General features: G+C 42.9%; 1 protein-coding gene across 3 annotated transcripts in view; it reads right to left on the minus strand.

The window, feature by feature from the left end:
- Positions 1–22,568, minus strand: part of LOC121290731 (interleukin-10 receptor subunit beta-like) — a 61,964-nt gene that overhangs the window by 16,229 nt on the left and 23,167 nt on the right. For all 3 annotated transcript variants that reach the window (XM_041211574.1, XM_041211575.1, XM_041211576.1), the window contains exons 2-4: positions 12,482–12,599; positions 8,671–8,834; positions 4,225–4,336 (exon numbers count right to left, since the gene is read on the minus strand). In XM_041211574.1, coding sequence (XP_041067508.1) covers positions 4,225–4,336; positions 8,671–8,834; positions 12,482–12,599 — 394 coding nt within the window. The remainder of the gene's footprint in view (positions 1–4,224; positions 4,337–8,670; positions 8,835–12,481; positions 12,600–22,568) is intronic.

Genomic DNA, 22,568 nt, shown 5'->3' on the forward strand with positions numbered 1-22,568 from the left:
GGCACCTCAACTGCATTTCCAAGCATTTTTTAACACAGTGAGGCTTTCTGTCCCTACCACCCTTTCAGGCAGTGAGTGCAAGACCCCCATCTCCGTCTGGGTGAAAAAAGTTCTCCTCCACTTTCCTCTAATCCTTCTATCGATTACTTAAATCCTTGTCCCTGGTTATTGCTACCTCCCTGCTAAGAGAAATAGTTCCTCCCTATTCATTTTATCTAGGCCCCTCCTGATGTTATATACTGAATTAAATTATTCCTCAGCCTCCTCTGTTCCGAAGAAAACAACCCCAGCCTATTCAATCTTTCCTCATAGCTAAAAGCTTCTATTCCTGGCAACATCTTAGTAAATCTTCTCTGTATTGTCCCTGGTGTGATCCTTGCTGTAATGTGTTGACCAGAACTGCACATAGTGCTCTAGCTGTACCCTAAATAGTGATTTATATAGTTTTAGTATGATTCCTTGTTCTTATGCCTCAAATGAAAAAGGAAAGTATTCTACTTGCCTTCTTAACCACCTTATCTACTTGTCCTGCCACCTTCAGAGATCTGTGAACATGTCACTCCAAGGTTCATCTGTTCCTCTACTATTTATTGTTAATTCCCTCGTCTTATTTGCCCTCCCCAAATGCATTACCTCACACTTCTCCAGATTGAACTTGGGTATAAAGTTTGCAGATGACATAAAACTTGGAAGCATATCAGTGGGGAGAATGGTAAGAGACTTTAGAAGGTCAGAGACAGACTGGTGAAATGAGTAGACACATGGCAGAAGAAATTTAACCCAGGGAAGAGTGAAGTAGGAAGAATGAGGAGGGACAATATAAACTAAATAGTACAATGCAGGAGCAGAGAGAGCTGGGGCTATGTGTCCACAAATCTTTGAAGGTGATAACTTGAAGGATAACTTGAGACATCTGTTAAAGGATGGGATCCTGGGCTTGATTAATAGAAGAATAAAGTATAAAAGTAAGGGAGTTATGCTAAGCCTCTGTAAAACACAGGTTAAGCCTCAGCTAAAGTATTGTATTCAATTCTAGATACCACGCCAAGATTTAGAGAGAGTGCAGAAGAGATTTACTAGAATTTTACCAGGGGACATAGAGAGAATGGAGAAGCTGGGCTTGGTCTCCTTGGAGCTTGGGGGGTTAAAAGGATATTTCATAGAGGTGTTAATAATTATAAATGGTTTTGATCGAGTATAAAAGGGAAACTGTTCCCAGTGGCAGATAGATCTGTAACTGGAGGATACAGATTTAAGGTAATTGGCAAAAGAACCAGAAGCAACTGCAGGAAACATTTTTGTATTACAAAGAGAGTTGTGATATGTAATCCACCGCCCAGAAGGATGGTGGGACAGATTCAATTGTAATATTCAATAGAGAATTGGATAAATATTTGAAGAGAACGAATATGCAGTTAAAGCACATTCGTAGTAGTCAAAATGGGATAACTAAATCCAAAGTGAAGATATTCGCTGATGATTCCACAGATTCCAGTTCCATTCTCCACCACCTAGGAGAACAAGGGCAGCAGGCGCATGGGAATGTCGACACGTCCAAGTCACACGCCATCCTGACTTGGAAATATAAACTTCATCATTGCTGGGTCAAAATCCTGAAACTATGGGAGTGCCTCCACCACACAAAATGCAGCTCTACCAAAAAACCAGCAGAAATAATATGGGTCAAAAGGCCTCCTCTTTGTTGTATCATTCTACGATTTCATGGTTAAACAAGAAGTGGAAATTTACATTCGGCTGGAACTGTGGCCAGGTTTTGAGCTCTGGGCATAGTACTGTCCTCCAGAACTATCCATTCCTCTAGCCAAGCTGTGCCTTTACAGCTACAACACTGACATCTATCTGACAAATCAGAAAATTTCCAGTTATATCCTGTCCATAAGATGCAAGACATATCTAACCAAGCAATTACTGCCCCATCTGTCCAGTCTCAATCATCAGTAAAGTGATAGATTTCATAAACAGTGTTATCAAGCTTGTTCACCAATACTCTGGTAACTGATGCTCAGGACACATTACAGCCTTGGACCAAACACGTACAGAAGAGTTGAATTCCAGAGGTGTGGTGAGGGTAACTGTCAAAAACTGCCTTGATGCCAAGAGCGGATTGTGGCAAAAGAAGCCCTAATAAAAATGAAGTCAATGGAAATCAGGAAGAAAACTCTCCACTAACTGGAGTCATATCTAACTCAAAAGAAGATGGCTGTGGGAAGGTAGTCATATCAGCCAGGACGTCACTGCAGGAGTCTTTCAGGGCAGTGTCCTGAACCCAAACATCTCAACCTACTTCATCAATGGTCTTCCCTCCATCAAAAGATCCAAAGTGAAGATAGTCACTGATCATTCCACAGAGTCTGGTTCCATTCATAACTCATGATCTCCACCACCTAGAAGAAGTGCAAGGGAACGCCAACACGTCCAAGTTCTGCTCTAAGTCACACATTAGAGATCCAAAGACACTTAAGGGTCCACGTGCATAGATCATTAAAGTATCATGGACAGGTTTGAGAATGTAATCATGAAGGCAAACGGAATGCTGGGCTTTATATCTAAAGGGTTAGAATACAAGAGATAGAAGCTATGCTCCAATTGGGACCTAGTTAGACCACACCTGGAGTACTGTGGCCTGAATTTTGTGCTCGTTGGGCACATGCTATCGGTGGACCTGGGAGTAGATGGGAAACAGTGCCCTCCCCACCGCGATTGACCCCCGGCTCAATTTCACGCTGTCCAATTATTGGCTAGCCAGCGTGAAATGCTGAGAAAGGCTCAGCAGTGCTGTTTCCCTGGTGGTGGCGGGAAGAGGGTGGGTGTCGACGTCACCGCGGGTGCTGATGAGCACTTCCACTGAGCTCCCTGAAGGCAGACAGATCCCCCAGGGAGCTGCAGACCTCCAAATAATAAAAGAAAGCACAAAAATGCTGCAAAAAATGTCCATGCAGCACAATCAAGCACCTGAAAGCATACCTCATTATTTATTTATTTTAATTTTATATCCTAACGGAGATTTCATCCCACCCTTGGATGAGGTTTCATCAAAAACGTAAAGCCTGCCTGGCTATTTGGCCCATCCGCTAACATTACGGTTGGATGGGCTATGAAAAATCGCTTACAATTGGGCTGTTAAAGAGCTTAATTGCCTGTTTAATTGGCGGCGGGCGCTCTTCCGACTTTTGCGCACGCCTGCCAAGTGAAATATTGTGCGACGGTGGGACACTTGCCCGATGTCATCTCGCAAGATTTTACACCCATTCGGGTCGGGTGCGCTTCCACGCATGGGACGTAAAATTCTGGCCTGTGTTCAGTTCTGGCCACTATACATTCGGAAGAATATATTGGTGTTGGAGTGAGCACAATGTAGATTCACCAGAACAATACCAGGATTCCAAAGGTTAATTTATGAGGAGAGATGGTGATGAGAGTATTTTTTGAAACTTAGGAGGTGAAGGGATGACTTGATTGAAGCTTTCTAAATATTAAGAAAAACTGATAGGGTCGAAAGAGAGAAACTTTTCTGTTGGTCAGGAAGTCTAGAACTATGGGATATGGCCTAAAAATTAGATCCAGATTTTCAGGACTGAAGTTAGATACAATTCTACATGTAAAGAGAGGTATAGAAGATTGGAACTCTCTTTCACAAATGGCACTGATGCTAGGCCAATTGTTAATTTAAACCAGAGATGGATCGATTTTTGTCAACCACAAGTATTAAAGGACAATGGACAGAGGCAGGGTACATGGAGTGCAGAATAGTCCAAACTGATTGTAACACCTTTAGACCTCCACTAATGTGGCTCTTTAAGTGGCTGCTTAGAGCTGTACTGCATTGACTTCCCTCCCTTCTACAGGAGAAGTACAAAGTGAAACCTTGGCTTTAGAGAAGGTACAGAAAAAATCAGCATGATCTCAGTGAATGGCAGAGCAGGCCTTAAGGGGCTGAACGGCCTACTCTTGTTCCTATGTAACATGACTTCTGGGACTCACAGTCACCCCACAGTGTCTGGTGCAAAAGGCATGGGAAGAGGTGGATGAAAGTAAGCAGCATTAGTTGTCCATTAGTTGGGGAGCTGGGAAATGGGTGTAACTGATTGCCACACCACACTTCAATATTGTTCACCACTACTGCACATTTGCCATTGGTGTTAAACTTAATTGTAACAGCAATTTCCAAGTTATAATCCTTTAAGTTGAAGTCCATTCTCTTACCCTTGGAACTGGACGGAATAGGTCACCGGGCCAAGTTGGTAAATATCTGGATCCCACTTCACGATATGTCTTATATTGAAAGAATCAACTATCACATTTTTTGGTTCGGACACTACAAACAGAAAGGGCAAACAATGGAAGTTATTAGTTTGAGAAAATAAGAACATTTTTAACATTTAAAAGTATAAATAATTTACACTGAGTCATATAAAATGTCATGGTGCAATGCAGGATAGTTTGAGTTGAAATAAATGCCTCTCTAGGTAGCAGGTCCACGCACCCCCTGGGCTTTACCAATTCTAGATGCAGCCAGTACGTTACTTGCTCGGACTGAGAAATATCACACATATATCATTTTAAAAGAGTGTAGGATTGCACCATAGTTAGGAAATGCAATTTCTCACTGATAAGATCAAGACTCCCTCCCTTGCTAGAAATAAACATGAGATTATATTTTTGGAATGGCAAAGTTAATTATGGTTCTATAAGCAACTAATTTAGATGGTAACGATATAACACATTAGTGGCTCCATTTAGAACAATAGGATGATTACAGCACACAGGAGGCCATTTGACCCGTCAAGCTAATGCCAACTCTCTGCAAGAGCAATTTAGCTAGTCCCACCCGCCTGCCCTTTAATCCTGAAAATGTTTTCCCTTCATATGTTTATCCAATTCCCTTTTGAAAGCCACTATTGAATCTACCTCCACCAATCTTTCAGACAGTGCATTCCAGATCCTAACCACCTGCTGCATAAAGAAGTTTCTCCTCATGTCACCTTTGGTCCTTTTGCCAATCAGCTTAAGTTGGTCGTCTGTTTCTCAACCCTTCTGCCAACAGGAACAGTCTATCTCTATCTACTGTCCAGATCTCATGATTTTGAACACCTCCATTAAATCCTCTCTCAGCCTTTTCTTCTCTAAAAAGAACAACCTCAGCTTCTCCAATCTATCCATGTAGCTGAAGTCTCTCACCCTGGAACCATTCTCATAATTTTTTTTGGCACCTTTTCTAAAGCCAAGGTTCCACTTCATACTTCCTCTGCAGGAGGGAGGGAAGTCGATGCAGTACAGCTCTCAGCAGTCACTTACTGGGCCACATTAACGGATGTCTAAAGATGATACAATTAGTTTGGGATATTGTGTACTACACTCTGTAATTGAGCTTACGGTAACAACAGCAGCAACTTCAGCAGTAACTTAATTTAGATGAGCTTCTGGCAATGTAGAAGCATCCCTTCCAGTCAGTAGCACAGCAACTGGCTCACAGCAAAGAAGAGGCTTCCTAACAAGTTAGGTTTATCCAAGTTAGTCATAGAGCCAGATATTACAGGCCGCTGCAGTCCCTGCACTCCCCCAATCCCGGTTAAAAAGTCAGGGGAGACGGCCCAGCAGAATGATGGCTGCCCCACTGAGATTGTAGGCCTGGTTGCCAATTAAGAGAGGTGAGGCAGCCCCTCAGGAACAGAAGGTCCCATCTCAGAGAACCGATGGCCAAATAAGCACCAGCAGCTCTCCAGTACCGGCAGCGTCACCAAGAGCAGAGGCCACCGCCATTACCGAAACAAAGCTGACAGGAGGCAAGCTGCACTGGATCCAGCCCAGCAAGTGAGTCAGGAGCCTCCCCAGGTGCGAGGTCAGCAAGCCCTGCCGAGAGGGTTTGGGGTGAGCAGAGGGAAAACCCAGGGAGGGGAACATTGGGGGGGTGGGGTTAACAGCTTGGAGGGAGGTGGGGGGCCTTCCATGGGTCTAGAAGATTGATAAAGGAGGGACCCTCCTCCGCCAGCAACCTGCACAGGGAAACCTGGGTGCTTGGTGTCATCCTCCCGCACAACCAGTTAAATCCCTTTGATAGCGAGATGAGGCCCTTAAGTGGGGATTAATTGCCAATTTACGGGCCTCAGTTGACACACTGACAGGTGGGCTGTCTGATACCAACCCTACTGCTGGTAAGATTGTGGTGGGGCCAGGAGTGAGCAGGTAGGGGGCAGGCAAGTCGCCCGCTGGATTCTACATGCCTCCTGCCGTCAAACCCGCTGGCGGGGGAGTGCAAAATCCAGCCCAGTCTTCAAACTCACTGTTCCACCTATTCACCAGAGCTACTGCCTCAGCTACAGGAGCACTTCATAGTAGGACATAACATGCAAGATGCTCATAAGGTAGAAGAAGCTCATAACATACGAGGTGCAAAGTCACCAGCAAACATAGTCACCATTAGCACTGAAAACCTTAATAAAAATAACTCTTAATATAGCTCGAGGGAAATTGGTCAGATATTCAAGGAGACATGATGCTCTCTGTGAGAAACTGTAAGCCCTGTTGCATAAAAATGATGGCAATTTGTGATCTAGATTGATGCTAGTAGTGTCTGGCAGTTAGCTGATTATCCTTCAGTTTTCTGTCTGACTGCACAGCCGCTCAATACCACTCAAGCTCATCATTAATTATCTTAACAAGGTGAATCAGCTTCCTCTTCTTTGTTAATCTATCTGCTTTTTTGGAAGGGAAGATATCTTCAGAGGAAGTTAGGAACACAGTCAGATAGTCTGCTAGTGCTTTCTTAGCACTAGTTATCACTCTTAACTACAATGCTATGTGACACATATTTAATATTTAATAGAACATTTGAAAAAGGTGGAGTGCCAGAGGACTGGTGGATAGTTAGTTACACTTAGACATAAGATGAGAGATAATACATGTCTGGGGAACTATAGACCAGTCAGCTTGACATCAGTGGTAGGAAAAATAATGGAATCCCATCTAAAGAAGAAAACAGAATAACATCTAGAAAGCAAAAAACATAATAATGAATAATCAGCGTGGATTAAAAAGGAAAAGCTTTGCTTTATCAACCTCATTGGATTCTTTGAAGAGGTAAGAGAGAAAATAGACAAGGGTCAGGATAATGTGGTAGATGTAATTTATTCAGATTTTCAAAAGGCCTTTGATAAGGTGCCACATAATAGACTAGCAAATAAAGTCAAAGCAGGCAGAGGTAAGGGACAAGTGGCAGAATGGATAGCTAGCTGGCTGCAAGGTAGAAAGCAGAAAGTAGGGGTAATGGGGAGCTAATCAGAGTGGCAAAGAGGGAAAGTGAAGTCCTGTAAGAATCAGTGCTGGGATCACTGTGGTTCACAATTTATATTAAATATTTAGACTTAGGAATTAAAAAAAACTTGCGCCTACACTAGCTTGGGGAAAATAATAAATACCGAGGAGGACTGCAAGAACTTAATAAGGACATTAATAAACTTGTAGAATGGGCATATAAATGGAAAATGATATTTTTTATTCTTTCATGGGATGTGATATTGCCCCATTTTCAACATAGAAAAGTGTGAAGTATCACATTTTGGTAAGAGATAAAGGTCGCTCATTACTTGGAAAATAATTGTTTAAATGGGGTAGAGGGCAAAGAGATCTGGGAGAACAAATAGACAAATCGCTAAAAGTAGCATTGCAGATTAATAGAGCAATTTTTAAAAAGGGCTTATTTCTAGAAGAATAGAATTGAAAAGTACAGAGTTTATGCAAAGCTTGTATCCAAACTTGACTGGATCACATTTGAAGTACTGACAATAGTTCTGGTCACCATATTGTGAAAAGGATATCAAGGCACTGGAGCAGGTGCTAAAAAGATTTACATGGATGATACCAGAAATGTGAGATTATGCTTATTAGGATGAATAGGCTGGGTCTTTTTCCTCTTGTACAAAAGAAGACTAAGGGTTGACCTAATGGAGTCTTTAAAATTATGAAAGATTTTAATAGGAAGAGCTTCAATATAAGATGTCACCAAGAAATCAAAGGGGAAATTCAGAAGAAGCTTCTTACTCAGGCAATAGTGAGAATGTAAAACTCAATACTAAAGGGAGTGGTTGAAGTGAATAGTATAGATGCATTCAAGGGGAGGCAAGACAAATATAAGAGGGGAAGGGAATGGAGCTTTATGCAGATAGAAAAAGATTAGGAAAGATGAATGGAAAGAGGCTCGAGAAGAGCATAAATACCAGCATCAACTGTTTGAGCTGTATATTCAAAGTAATTCTGTGCAACGCTTGCTGATGTACAGTTCCAATAATGCTGACAAACTTCTGGTACTTGGTCCAATGACTATTCACTATCTGTGACTTTAGATAGTAACTTATTATACCATGGAAGGCATGTTAATGGAGTCTGATTCCATCCACACATAGCAATACTTTAGCAGAAGAAATCTGGCTGAATGTTTCCCTTCTCCATTAGCACCCTCCCAAGTCAGCAGGAATCGAGGATTGAACCTAGGACCTTTAGAGTCTGTATGGCACTTTAACACAGATCCAATCAAATGCTGGTCTAATTGAGCATTAGGAATTTCTCCACTCAATGTTAAGTCTTGCTGTCTGAAAAGCAGAACTATTCAAGAAACAACTTACACATATGTCAGCGATGTTTTCTATCTCTTACCTGCTTCAACCCAGTTTGATGTTTCATTTCTATGTTCTGCCCTCACTCTTAGGTTGTACATTCCATTCAAAGAGATATTGTCCAACAATTCACATTTTGTTTCAGTGATGTGCGTACAGTTCTGTACATTCGTCCAACTCCAATTGTCATTACTTTTGAAAGTTCTGGACAAGGAAAATGCAACAAGAATGACATTTAATCAAGTGATGTCCTAAAAATTGCATCTCAATCTGATCTAAAGAAAAGGTTAATCGCCTGAAGGAAAAATATCAACTCAGAAGCTGCAGTTTACACTACTGCTCTGCACAAGATCACATTTAGTTAGGGTGCAACTTTTCAGTTTTTGATGCCCTACTTTAGGCAGGATGTCAAGGCCGTGTGGAGGGTGCACAAAGGATTCACTGAACAGATATCAAGATCAGAAGCTTTAGTTATAAGGACAGTTTAGCAGAGCAACTGCTCCATCCACTAAAGCAGAAAAGGTTAAGAGTTCTGCTACAGGTATTCAACATTATTAGGCTTTTCATAAAGTAAGTAGAGAAAAATAATGGTCAGTGAGTTGATAGCTAGCAGGCGTAACTTTATTGATTTTACCAGAAGGAAGAGTTAGGCAAATTTGTTTTTACATACAGAGGCCTGTTAGAGTAAGGAATTGCCTTCCAGAAATACTGGTGAAGGTAGAATCCAAAATAGCTTTTACAAGGGAAATAGGTAAATATTTGTAAAATGGATGTTTAAAAGGGTACTGCTGAAGGGCAGGGGAAAGGAACTATGTGACTATCTCTTTCACAGAGTTGGTGAGAGTGAAATGAGCTGAGGTACCTATTGTGCTGCAAACTTCTGTAAGACGCCCTGGTTTAGTTTGTGTATCATTTCTATTTTCTTTTCAAATGATTCCTCCTCCCTGTATCAAGGCTGAGAAGGTTGAGCAGCAAAAGTTTCTCCAGCCAACGTTTCTTTGATAAAGCGCAAACTTCCCCAGAACGTCAGCCAAGTTAGCAGAAAACCTCAAAGGGCTGCCATCAAGGGCAGGATGCCAGGTGGGAGGTTTACAGTCAGAAGTTGTATACCTGCTGGGTGATCTCATCCCATAGAGGGAAATGAAATTCTGGGAATTACCTACACAAGCCACATACATGAGAGATACACAAATTTTAGGCATGAAATCAGAAAATCCCACACAAGACTGCAGCCCAACACAACTCCAACTTCCTTCCCCTTTTGCTCCTTTCAATGTCTCATTTCCAATTCATTCTTCTGTCTGGAAAGCACTAGTTTTCTTGGAAAACTCCACCCCCTGTTCATGTTGAAAGACCCATTCTCCATGAAACCAATATTCTATAATCTGTGAAAGACCTACTCCACATTCACTGTATAATCTCATACCTCATTCTCTCCAAGAACTCTGCTCTCCATTCTCTGATTAAGCTCTCCACATGATCTCTGCACACGCCCTGTTCTCCATTCTCTCTGAGAGCCACAATCCCTATTCTTTTTGAAAGCTAGGCTCCATATTCCCACTGGGAGTCTCACTTCTTGGTTTCTTCCACATATTCTGCTCTTTTGCTCTCCCAAGTCCCCATAAGATCTTTCGAAGGTCCTACTCACTGGCTGATTGAAAAGCTACCAGCTGTAAACAGTGTAAAGGGAAAACTTTTAAAGAGACATTGTGGGAGCACAGGCCCCGCAAGTACCACAACAGTTCAAGAAGGAGGGCCAGTATCACCTTCTCAGGGCAACTAAGGATGGGTGCTGAATGCAGTCTTGCCAGTGTTAACCACATCCTGGGTACACATGACAAAGGAAAAATAAGTAAAGAGACAATTTTGAAGTCTTCTTTGTCATAATCCTAGTTTGGAGACACCAATGAACCAATCTGCCCCTAAAATGACCTGAGCACTGGTTTCCTGTTGACATCCAAGTCACAGGCTGGAAAGGAGGCAGCAGTCAGGAGAATGAAGAAATCTTGGCTGGCCCTGTCTCCATGTTCTGTCAGAGCCAATGTCTGAGGCATATGTATGTTCCTCCTGCCTCGAGCCCCCTCAGGAACTGGTTATAGATTCCGTTCGGGGCAGAGACCAGGTCCCATTTGACTTTACACTACTACAGGACTTATTGCACCTACTGTACCCCTCTCCCATTATGCCTCAAGTGTCAAAGAAATTCAGGATCAAATCATATAATCAAACAATGAATTTGTACATTCAGAGAGTACCATGTATAATGAAATATACCCATGTCCCAGAAATTCTGATTCATATTTGACATTAGAACTGTATAGAAAGGTAACTATCTGTCACATTAAAGCTGTCCAAAATAAATGAGCAATAACTCCCCATCAGCTGATTCCATAATGCAAATGCATAAAAGATTCAACATCACTGGGGTCACTTGTACACTTTCTGCACTAATAACTTAGACCGATAGTTAAACAGCACCTCCCTCCCCATGATCTCTTCCACCAAGAAGTTCAAGAACAGTAAGGTCATGGGAACACTTAGCACCGCTGAGTCACACATTGCCCTAACTTGGACATTCACAGTGGGTCCTTCATCATTGCTGGTCAGAATTCACTACCTAATAATATTGTGAGGGGGACATTAGCACCAGAAACACAGCAGCACAATAAGGCCTACCATCATGTTCTCACGGCAACTAGGTTTGGACAACAAATATGCAGCTTTACCAAAAACCATTGTGATTCCAAGACAATCATCCCTGAAGCACAAACAAACCCTGCACTGGCATCCTTCACCCTGCGTACAAAATTCATCCAAATTGGGAAAAGGATTAACTGATTTTAACTGTGTCTTTTCCTTTGCAATTGACTTGAAACAGTTTCTTCAGCTCCAAATCTGTTATCCATCCCTGACTGCAATAACATGTCTTAACTTGATTTATTTTCATGGAATGTTACTTCATAAGTCTGCAGTACTTCTTTCACAATGAATTACTTTCTGAACTGTACAGAATATTATGGAGGAAATACAGAATGATGCATCATTTTTCTTGGAATCAGTCAAATAAGGATTAATTTTATACGCATACAAATTCTCAATGTTCAGCTGGTGATTGCAACTGTCTAAGCTGAACATATGTGCTTTATGACTAGTCAAATCCCTTACTTGAAATATTCCTGGAAATCATTCCTTACTGATGTGCTACTGCACATTTATATACACAATACACTGACTGACCCAATAACTCACTACTGCAGTACCCTTCTGCATGTTGTTATCTGAGTGTTAATTGCCACTTAATAAAATTGCTTCTCCTGTTGTTTATTAGAGTGTCTTTTCAAAAGAAAAACGTAGGTAGAAAGTCATTATATACACACACACAAAACAGCAAATGGTAAATGATTCTAAGACAGTAGCTCAGGGCTGAGCATGTAGCATACATTAAAACTGGTGTAGGGGATGAATTATGAAACTAATTTAAATTTCTTGTTTGTGAAATTGTTTTACACTTTTTTATAGCTATACACTGTTACCAACCATAACAGATCTGAACCCCTGGTGGGTAATGGAAACTGGATGATTGAGAGTCAGCAAATTAAGATCTTGCACTTAGGGAACATCAATACCTTAAGCTAGGAAATGAAAAGATAATTTAATTTTTGAGGTCTGTGCAATTGATTTTTATCAGGAAGGATGACAGTAAGGGTGTTACTGTGCTCAGCAATGTGGCACCACTGCATATAAGGCCCTGTGTAAGAATTATTCCTGGATAATTGGGAAAGTTGAATAAAGGGGCGATGGATAATGTAGCCTCCTCTGTAGCTGTTCTAAGTTAGAACACAATCTCTTACCTTTGAACAGAGTATGTCACTGAATCAACTTGAGAAAAAACAGAATCCCACTTGAGGATACGCTTCCATCTGTCAGAATCAATGCGTAGGTTTTCTGGTTCCAGGATCTCTCCAAGCACTGTGTAAGCAGAAAGAATGACATTAAAAGATGTTTTAATCCGAAAAAATGAAACATTTTTTGAAAAAAGAGAAAGAAAGCTAGACATGGGTTCAGCCAACTTGGAAACAGAAATTTCTAAGTTGGCACAATTCCCTGTGTTTAGATCTGGCGATAATTTTACACATTAACACAGCCAGCAGGGAGTCTTGTGGGCACCACAGGCTTAAAGTTGTCCCTCAGTCCATCAAAGGCAACACTTGAGCGCTGGTCTTGGGGGTACAGACCCAATTAAATGCAGGTCATCTTAGCATCTAAACATCAAAACATAGTTTTTCCAAGCATATTTTATTGAAGAGGAAATCCACAGAGGGTCCATTAATATTTCATATAAGGGTGGTCCTTAAGTTTAAGTTTTAATTAAATAATGTGAGGTTTGAACTGCACGTACATAGATGGTCGTCTATATTTGAAAAGCACTACATGTTAATAGGGACAAGACTGTTCTTGGGTTAGAGGACTAGAGGAGTTGGGTGGAGATATCCACACCACACTATGGGCAGAATTTTCTGTGCCTGCTGGCGGCGGGCGTGATAGGTGGTGTGAGTGGACAATATGGCACGATTGGTTTCATGACAGCAGGAAGGCAGGCCGTGATTGCCCGCTCAGCGCCACGTTTCCCGCCATCAGTCATCGGGTACCTCATTGTAATACATCAGCATATCATTATCAGGCCATTCCGCCAGACTTTTGCTAGATCGTCCATACACATCGGCAGGAAAGCATGCTGACATAAAAACAAAAAAGCCGCGGATGCTGGAAATCCAAAAACAAAAACAAAAACAGAATTACCTGGAAAAACTCAGCAGGTCTGGCAGCATCGGCGGAGAAGAAAAGAGTTGACGTTTCGAGTCCTCATGACCCTTCGACAGAACTTGAGTTCGAGTCCAAGAAAGAGTTGAAATATAAGCTGGTTTAAGGTGTGTGTGTGGGGGGTGGAGAGAGAGACAGAGAGAGAGGAGTGGGGGTGTGGTTGTGGTACCACACCCCCACTCCTCTCTCTCTCTCTCTCTCTCTCCGCCCCCCCACACACACACCTTAAACCAGCTTATATTTCAACTCTTTCTTGGACTCGAACTCAAGTTCTGTCGAAGGGTCATGAGGACTCGAAACGTCAACTCTTTTCTTCTCTGCCGGTGCTGCCAGACCTGCTGAGTTTTTCCAAGCACGCTGACATGTTTCACAACAGCACATAAGTGCTTGTTGGCCTGCACTTTGGGTGAATTGGGGATGAGTGCACAGCAACGTTCTGCAGAGCTCGCCAGAGATGCCTGTTGGTTTGCAGGCTTCAAGCATGCTGGGGGTAGGGGGGGTGGGGGGTTCGTGGTTAAGTACCACCCTGCCCTGGAAGCGACTTTTGAGGGTGAGGGGGAGCGGGGAGGAAGTGCAGCCTTGCCACTGAGGTGACTGGTGGTCGGGGGGGGGATTGGTGGTTAAGGGCAGTCCTGCAGTTGAAAATGGCACACAAGCATTCGGGGTAGGGGCTAGGGAAGTGGCCACACATTCAGGAAACCTTTAGAAAGTGACCATTCCTCTACAACTGAGTTAGTTCAGGTGCAGCCACGTTGATATGATTGGGGTCAGGGTCCTAGGTTATCTGCCCACTCAAGCAATGCAGAGGCATCAAAGTGTCACCAAGTTCTCCAGAGCTTTCCCCACATAACCCCCCAACCACATGTTGGATGTTGCATTGTTGGATCCTCACTTGGTACAGCAGCGCCGACCTCACCATCAGCACAAAACCGGTCCAGATCCTCGCCAGCCAGCTGGATGGCTCTGTTTTCAAAGTCTATGTGGACCTTGATTTTGGGCATTCTGCCTCTGGTCTGTGACCTCTCTCTCTCTTGTTGTGTACCAGCTTGTCCTGCATGGATAGAGATGAAGAAAGTGTATGCAGGATGCCTGCCAGGCCAGATGACAAGTTTATGGCCTGTGTGGGTGTTGAGTGGTTCCATGGACAGGATGAGGACAATGACGGTGTGAGAGAGTGAATGGTGATGCCCCTTGAACCGGCAGTGAGCGCGGGCCCTATGGATGTTGATGGGTTTGTGATTGTGTGAGTTGAGAGTGATGAAAAGAGTGACTTAACCTGGCGGAATGAAGGAGATCATTCATCCTCTTGCGGCACTGGATGGCTGTCCTCTTTTGCAGGGCACTGGTGCTGACCACTGATGCCACGGCCTCCCAAGCTGGACAAGTGCTGTTGTTGCTCATCCAGACCGGGGGCAGAGGGCATCCCGGCGGGCCTCCATGGCATCCAAAAGTCCGTCCAGGGACCCGTCGCTGAACCTGGGGGCTGCAGTCTTTTTCAGTTTCAGGGCCATGTCTTCTGTGCAGCAGTGGTGAACTGGAAGCACTGAGATGTGCGCTTGCGGCTGAACTTTAAATATGGCACCCAGTGCGATGCAGGGGCGGGGTGATGGCTGGCAGGCGAATGTGAGCCTGCCTGCCATGGAAAGGGGTGTTTCCCGGGAGTGCATAAATAATGAGGCGGGTTCGGCACGATACGGTGTAAAAACCCGCCATTGCGGCCGGCGGGTCAAACAATGTTTGACCCGCCCGCTACCGCACTTTGTGCAAATTTGGGAAAATTCCGCCCTATGTGTGGGTTTGTACATTCGCGTGATTACGTATTAGAGGATCCCAATTTGAAGCCCCTCACTTTCAAAACATCCTGACATGAATAATTCCTTTGAACATGAAACTCACCTTGAATGCATTCCAGTTTATGCTGCTAATAAATGACATGAGCACTGCTGTCACCTGACTGCCATAACTCCATGCTCCTTTAAGCAACAGAAAGGTAATGCGTAAAGGTTGGCTGTGAATGCCTTGATAGTATGGAGACTATTTATGGATATGTGACTAACCAAAGGGCTGGTTAGGTCAGTTGGCTAGATGGATAGTGTGAGGTTTAGATTAACACCAGGAGCACAGGGTTTGATTCCCATTCTAGCTGAGGTAGATTTGAGACCTGCCTTCTCACCCTGCCCTGTAGTAGAATCACAGCATAAGCTGTGGTATGACGACCTTCGGATAGACGAGGATACTACATGGAGAAGAAAATTAGGCTGGTCATGATGCTTTTCTTCTCCAAGTTTCCTTCTAGTAGGGGAGTGGGGAACATTCCTTTTGAAAGAGAAACTACCGCAGCTTTTGGGTGATGTAATGGTATCACATTTACTTCTGTATTTTCCCTGTAGTTTGAACTGATGTTTTGCTTCAGTTGGTGGAGAGAAAGTTCAGAGGGTGCCCTCCCACCACAGAATACCATAAGGAAAATTACTAGTGGGCATCAGCCTTGAATCAGTGATAATATTCTCATCTCTGAGTCAGAAGGTGGTATGTTCAAGTCCCACTCCAGAGATTTGAGTACATAATCCTTGCTACTACTTCAGTGCAGTACAGAAGGAGTGTTACATTGTCAGAGGAGCAGCCTTTTGGATTTGGCAAACTGAGGCCTTGTCAGCCCTCTCAGGTGGATGTAAAGGATTGAAGAGCAGCACGAGAGTTTTCCTGATGTCCTGGCCAATATTTATCCCTCAAATAACTTCACTCAAACAGCTCATCCAGTCATATATCTCACAGATGATAGGGCCTTGCTGCACACAAATTGCCTGCCAAGTTCCTCTACATTAGGGAAGTGAATATAATTCAAAAGTTGATTGGCTATAAAACCCTTTTGGGCCAAGGTTGTGAATGGCACTATATGAATGCAAATCTTTTGCTGCCAGCATGTAGGCAAGGGCCTAAAGACTTGGGGGAGCAGCCAGGTCTCTTGCACTGATGACTGAACATTGAGGTTGTTAACCTCCATGTTCAGGTTCAGAGTGTCTTCGTGCAGGTTGGTCTTACGCACGGGAATGGCGAGCAATTAAGGTGAGTGAACAGGTGTGGCATATAGGTATCAGTACACACTTTCATTCTCATAGTGGAGATTAGCTGCCCCCACCCCACTTTTTAAAAAGTCAGCTGATCTCCTTATTGGCTCTGAAGTGGACAATTCAATTTTGGGGTTGGCTGCCCAATAATTTTGACAATTAAAAAAAAGTCAGTAAATATCTATTTTTCAAATTGTGAAATTTGAACCAGGAAAATCAATCACACAACTTCTTAAAGAAATACTCTTTCCCCTTTTTTCTAGGCTGGGCAACAGGTTTTAGGCAGGATTTTAGAAAGACTCCTGCAAAACATTTCCAATACATTTATTTCATGATACTACATTCGCCTGTGTACAGTGTAACGAACAGAGGCCCGAACAATCCCCATCCACCACTACTCTCCTCCGTCTGGCTGAACTTGTTCTCACACTGAACAATTTCTCCTTCAACTCCTCTCACTTCCTCCAAATAAAAGGTGTGGCTATGGGTACCCGCATGGGCCCCAGCTATGCCTGTCTCTTTTTGGGGTATGTGGAACATTCCTTGTTGCAGTCCTACTCCGGCCCCCTTCCACAACTCTTTCTCCGGTACATCGATGATTACTTCGGTGCCGCTTCATGCTCTCGTCAGGACTTGGAAAAATTTATTAATTTTGCTTCCAATCTCCACCCCTCCATCATTTTCATGTGGTCCATCTCTGACACTTCCCTTCCCTTCCTTGACCTCTCTGTCTCAATCTCTGGTGATAGACTGTCCACCAATATCCATTACAAACCCACCGACTCCCACAGCTATCTCGACTACAGCTCCTCACACCCCGCTTCCTGTAAGGACTCCATCCCATTCTCTCAGTTCCTTCGCCTCCGTCGCATCTGTTCCGATGATGCTACATTCAAAAACAGTTCCTCTGACATGTCCTCCTTCTTCCTTAACCGAGGTTTTCCACCCACGGTCGTTGACAGGGCCCTCAACCGTGTCCGGCCCATCTCCCGCGCGTCCGCCCTCACGCCTTCTCCTCCCTCCCAGAAACATGATAGGGTCCCCCTTGTCCTCACTTATCACTCCACCAGCCTCTGCATTCAAAGGATCATCCTCCGCCATTTCCGCCAACTCCAGCATGATGCCACCACCAAACACATCTTCCCTTCACCCCCCTTATCGGCATTCCGTAGGGATCGCTCCCTCCGGGACACCCTGGTCCACTCCTCCATCACCCCCTACTCCTCAACCCCCTCCTATGGCACCACCCCATGCCCACGCAAAAGATGTAACACCTGCCCCTTCACCTCCTCTCTCCTCACCGTCCAAGGACCCAAACACTCCTTTCAAGTGAAGCAGCATTTCACTTGCATTTCCCCCAACTTAGTCTACTGCATTCGTTGCTCCCAATGTGGTCTCCTCTACATTGGAGAGACCAAATGTAAACTGGGCGACCGCTTTGCAGAACACCTGCGGTCTGTCCGCAAGAATGACACAAACCTCCCTGTCGCTTGCCATTTCAACACTCCACCCTTCTCTCTTGCCCACATGTCTGTCCTTGGCTTGCTGCATTGTTCCAGTGAAGCCCAACGCAAACTGGAGGAACAACACCTCATCTTCCGACTAGGGACTTTACAGCCTTCCGGACTGAATATTGAATTCAACAACTTTAGGTCGTAAGCTCCCTCCCCCATCCCCACCCCCTTTCTGTTTCCCCCTTCCCTTTTTTTTCCAATAAATTATAAAGATTTTCCTTTTCCCACCTATTTCCATTATATAAAAAAAAACCCCACTAGAGCTATACCTTGAGTGCCCTACCATCCATTCTTAATTAGCACATTCGTTTAGATAATATCACCAACTTTAATTTTAACACCTATGTGTTCTATTGTACTATTGTCGTTGACATCTTTTGATGATCTGCTTCTATCACTGCTTGTTTGTCCCTACAACCACACCCCCCCCCTCCACCTCTTTGTCTCTCTATCTCTCCGCCCTCCACACACACACCTTAAACCAGCTTATATTTCAACTCTTTCTTGGACTCGAACGCAAGTTCTGTCGAAGGGTCATGAGGACTCGAAACGTCAACTCTTTTCTTCTCCGCCGATGCTGCCAGACTTGCTGAGTTTTTCCAGGTAATTCTGTTTTTGTTTTGGATTTCCAGCATCCGCAGTTTTTTGTTTTTGTTTTTAACATTTATGTTCTTCATTATACAGGTTTATTAGCATTTGATTAAGCGCCAGATAGACATAAGTCCTTTCAAAAACAGCCAATGATTGTAGGTCTTATGCTAAAGCTAGGCCTGAGGAGAGACTGTAGCTTGCTTGTCCGATTCTGATAGGCTGCTGACACTCACTGTCAAAGCTGAAGTATCAGAGGCTGAGCTATATTCCTTGTGCATGTTCTTGTTCGGAAAGGTTAGTAGAAAATGGGAATGGAGATGTAAGAAAAGTAAACAAATTACTGTAAATAAGTATGGAAACCTTATTATACAGTAAAGTTACAATATGACAGATACATTTGTTTTGGACAGTAGTTCTTATTACAGGATTCATTTTCACCGAGCTTTACTTCCTCTTTCGACTTTACTCTCAGTCCCTGGCCTGCAGGCTGTTCAGGTGACCTGAACTTTTTTTTTAGTACATTTTGACCTTGGAATCATGCTGTGAAATATTGGTAAGGCAGATATTAATATGTTCGTGTGAAACTCATTCTCTGCTATTGTAAACAGAAGTGAAAGCTTTGAATTTCCCACTTAATGAACAATGCCTTCTTGTAGGCCTGAACTTGATTTGTACTGGTGGGATGAGGTCACATAAAAGGGTTGTTAAAGCATGCAGGTAAAGTTTCTTATGAAGAACTTTACTGTTTATGACCTGTGAGGACACAGTCATTCACTAGCTGCATCTGTTGCTGCATGTTGTAATAGATTTGACTGAAAAACTTATCAAAATTCTAAACACCACATTGTAAACATTTGCTGACATGTAGTGCCTGCAGCAGTGGGAGGACCAAAAAGAGCAAGAACATATTGCAGAAGAATTCTTTCAGAAGCAGGTCTTGTGCTCTTCATCCATGTGACTGTGCTAGAGCTATCTACTCAAATACATTTATACAATTCACTTCAAGGATTAAAGGGGAAGCCAAATAAATATAAGAAGAAAGAAAGACATAGACATATCTATTGATGGTGCTGGCAGGAGGGTGGGATGAGGCTTGTGTGGAGGGTGAATATTCAACCATGGACTTAGTGGGCTGAATGGTCTGTTTCTGTGCTGTAAATACTGTGTAGTAATCCCATCTCACTCTTTTGTCACTTCTTTCCACACTCTTCTTTTTCAAAAGCTTATGCAATTCCATTTTAAATGACACTACATTTATCAGCCTCAATAAATAGCCACAATGTCCTCAATAACATTCCAGCCATGATGCAAAAGTGGGAGAATCTAGAATTAGGGGTCATGGTTTAAAAATAAAGGGTCGTCCATTTAAGACAGAGATGAGGAGAAATTTCTTCTCTCAGAGGGTCTTGAGTCTTTGGAACTCAAAAGGCGGTGAAGCAGAGTCTTTGAATGTTTTAATGGTAGAGCTAGATAGACTTTTGATAAGCAAGGGGGTGAGAGGTTGTCGGGGATAGGTGGGAATGTGGAGTTGAGGTTACACTCAAATCAGCCATGATCTTACTGAATGGTGGAGTAGGCTCGAGGGGCCGAGTGGCCTACTCCCACTCCTAATCCATATGTTTGTATGTTCTTTTAACTCCCCCTTTTGATCTTGTAGTTTTCATCCTCATCTACCTTCCTTTGTATCAATTCACCAACCAGTTAAAAGAAAGATTACATTTATGTAGCACCTTTTACAACCTCAAGATGCCCCAAAGCACTTTACAGCCAATCAAGTACCTGTGAAGTGTAGTCGCTGTTGTAACACAGGAGACATGGCACCAGTTTGCGGATAGCAAGGTTCCACAAACAACAATGAGAAAATGACCATATGATCTGTCCTCTACTTGTTGACTGAGGAATAAATGTTGACAAGGACAGCGGGTAGAGCCATGAGAGCTCCCTTGCTCTTCTATGAAATAGTGCCATAGCACCTTTTATGTTCAGCTGAGAGAACTGATGGAGCTTCATGTCTCATCTGAATGGTGCTACCTCCAACAGTGCAGCACTCCCTCAACATGCACGAGAGTGTCAGCCTAGATTTTCTGTACTCAAGTCTCTGGATTGGGGCCTGAACTCACAACATTCTGACTCAGAGACAAAAGTACCACTAACTGAGCTGAACCAAACTTTCATCATTGAACCTTAAAAGAACATTGAAAATAGCATGAACAGGCCTGAACGGTGTATATAAAACTGACCAAGGGAAAATACACCAGAAATAATAAATAATTCAACAAAAGGTAACATGAAAAATAAAGCAAAGCATCAGTAATGAAAACACAACAGTAGTCTGAAAGATAAAGAGCAAGACATTCCTAAGTGGAAGGGAAAGCAGAGAGGCTAGGGAAAAAGAATGTAAACTTAAATAGTGGCTTTCACCTCCTCATGACATCCCAAATAACTTCACAGTCAATGAATTACTATTTGAAGTGTAGTCACTGCTGTAACATAGGCAATTACGATAGTCAATTTTTAGACAGGCATGGATAGAGGGAGTAAAAGTTGTCAGAGGTAGATAGATAGAAAGGATTATTCAGTAAGCATTTTGTTTAAAATGTTAACCAAATGGGTTTAAAGAGAGAGTAAAAAAGTAAAAAGCTGAAAATTTTGGAAAATTGAAAACACTGGAAATACAAAACAGGTCCATTTGTATCTGAAAATAAGCATGAGAAAGGTCAGTGTTTTGTATATAGAAATGGAAACTGGAGGGCAAGTTAGCTGCTGTATAGGACTGAACAAAACAGAGAGGGAGAGGCAGGCAAGAGACTAAGGTCAAGACTCAGGTATACAGACAACAGCTGCGGAGGTATTTAATAAAATTGAAAAATAAATTTAAAATGGTATTCAGACTCAAGCTCACTCTCATTCTGTACCTCTTGTGGCTCTTCAGTTGAACACTCTCCCATTCCTAATATTTTGTCTTGCATTGTTCCATCAAATTTAACACAAGCTTCAGGAGTATTGGAGCAAACTCATTGAGGCCATGGTCCTGCCATAATAACTAGTAGGATGAAATAGCAGTTTAGAGAATTGGGGAATGTTAGAGTAATGGCCTTGTCTCTGACCAGCACTTTCACTCAGTGAGGATGTGTGCAAGGCTTGCAGTATCACCGAACTTAGCCTAGTGGTGCTCCTTACTGCCTAAAACCCTGCACCCTGCAATCCTCGGGCCAGGTTTTCAACTGCCCTTAAGGATGAGAAGGGGAGCAGGTGCACTTTGAAAATAGTGCTCTTGGATGACATTTCAGTATCCTGAAACCTCCGGGACATGCTGGGATCTGGGGGATTCTACTCCGGATCAGCTGCAGTGCTGCCTGTTCTGCAAATTGTATGGCGATACTAACTGGATGCCGAGCTTATCTCCGGCCCAGTCAGGGCATTGACGATAGCGTTGCATGAGTAACACACAGATGTTGTAGGATAAGGAACTGGAAATTATCCAGGCATCAGATTCTCAAGCCTTGAGTGAAATTCAAGCCTACGTCTTAAATTAAATTAAATTTCGAGACCTCAATCCATTTTCTGTCATCCTCCTTATTCCTCTCCATTTTAGAAGATTCATTTTTGTTTCCCTCTAATTTTTTCACCATCATGTTCCGTTATTTTCATGTTATTTTTGTCCTTTAAAAGCTTTTCACTTGAATGAACTAACATGGGTTCAATAAATTTTAAGTTATCTTTTCATATTACAGGCATTGATAAGTATGCAACTTGACCTTGACCAAAACACAGAAATTGTTGCCAGGGTTGCCTTCAGCAAAGCTGTCAAAAGAGACAGCAACATTGTTACATCAGACATTCAAAAAGAAGCTGAACATTTCTAGAGATGTTAATATGCACAGACACACAAACAGTATTGTAAAGCAAAGCTTCAACTTCATCTGTAAAGAACGCAGGCTACA

This window comes from Carcharodon carcharias, chromosome 18 (genome assembly GCF_017639515.1).
Source record: "Carcharodon carcharias isolate sCarCar2 chromosome 18, sCarCar2.pri, whole genome shotgun sequence".
In the NCBI taxonomy this organism is placed as follows: domain Eukaryota; kingdom Metazoa; phylum Chordata; class Chondrichthyes; order Lamniformes; family Lamnidae; genus Carcharodon; species Carcharodon carcharias.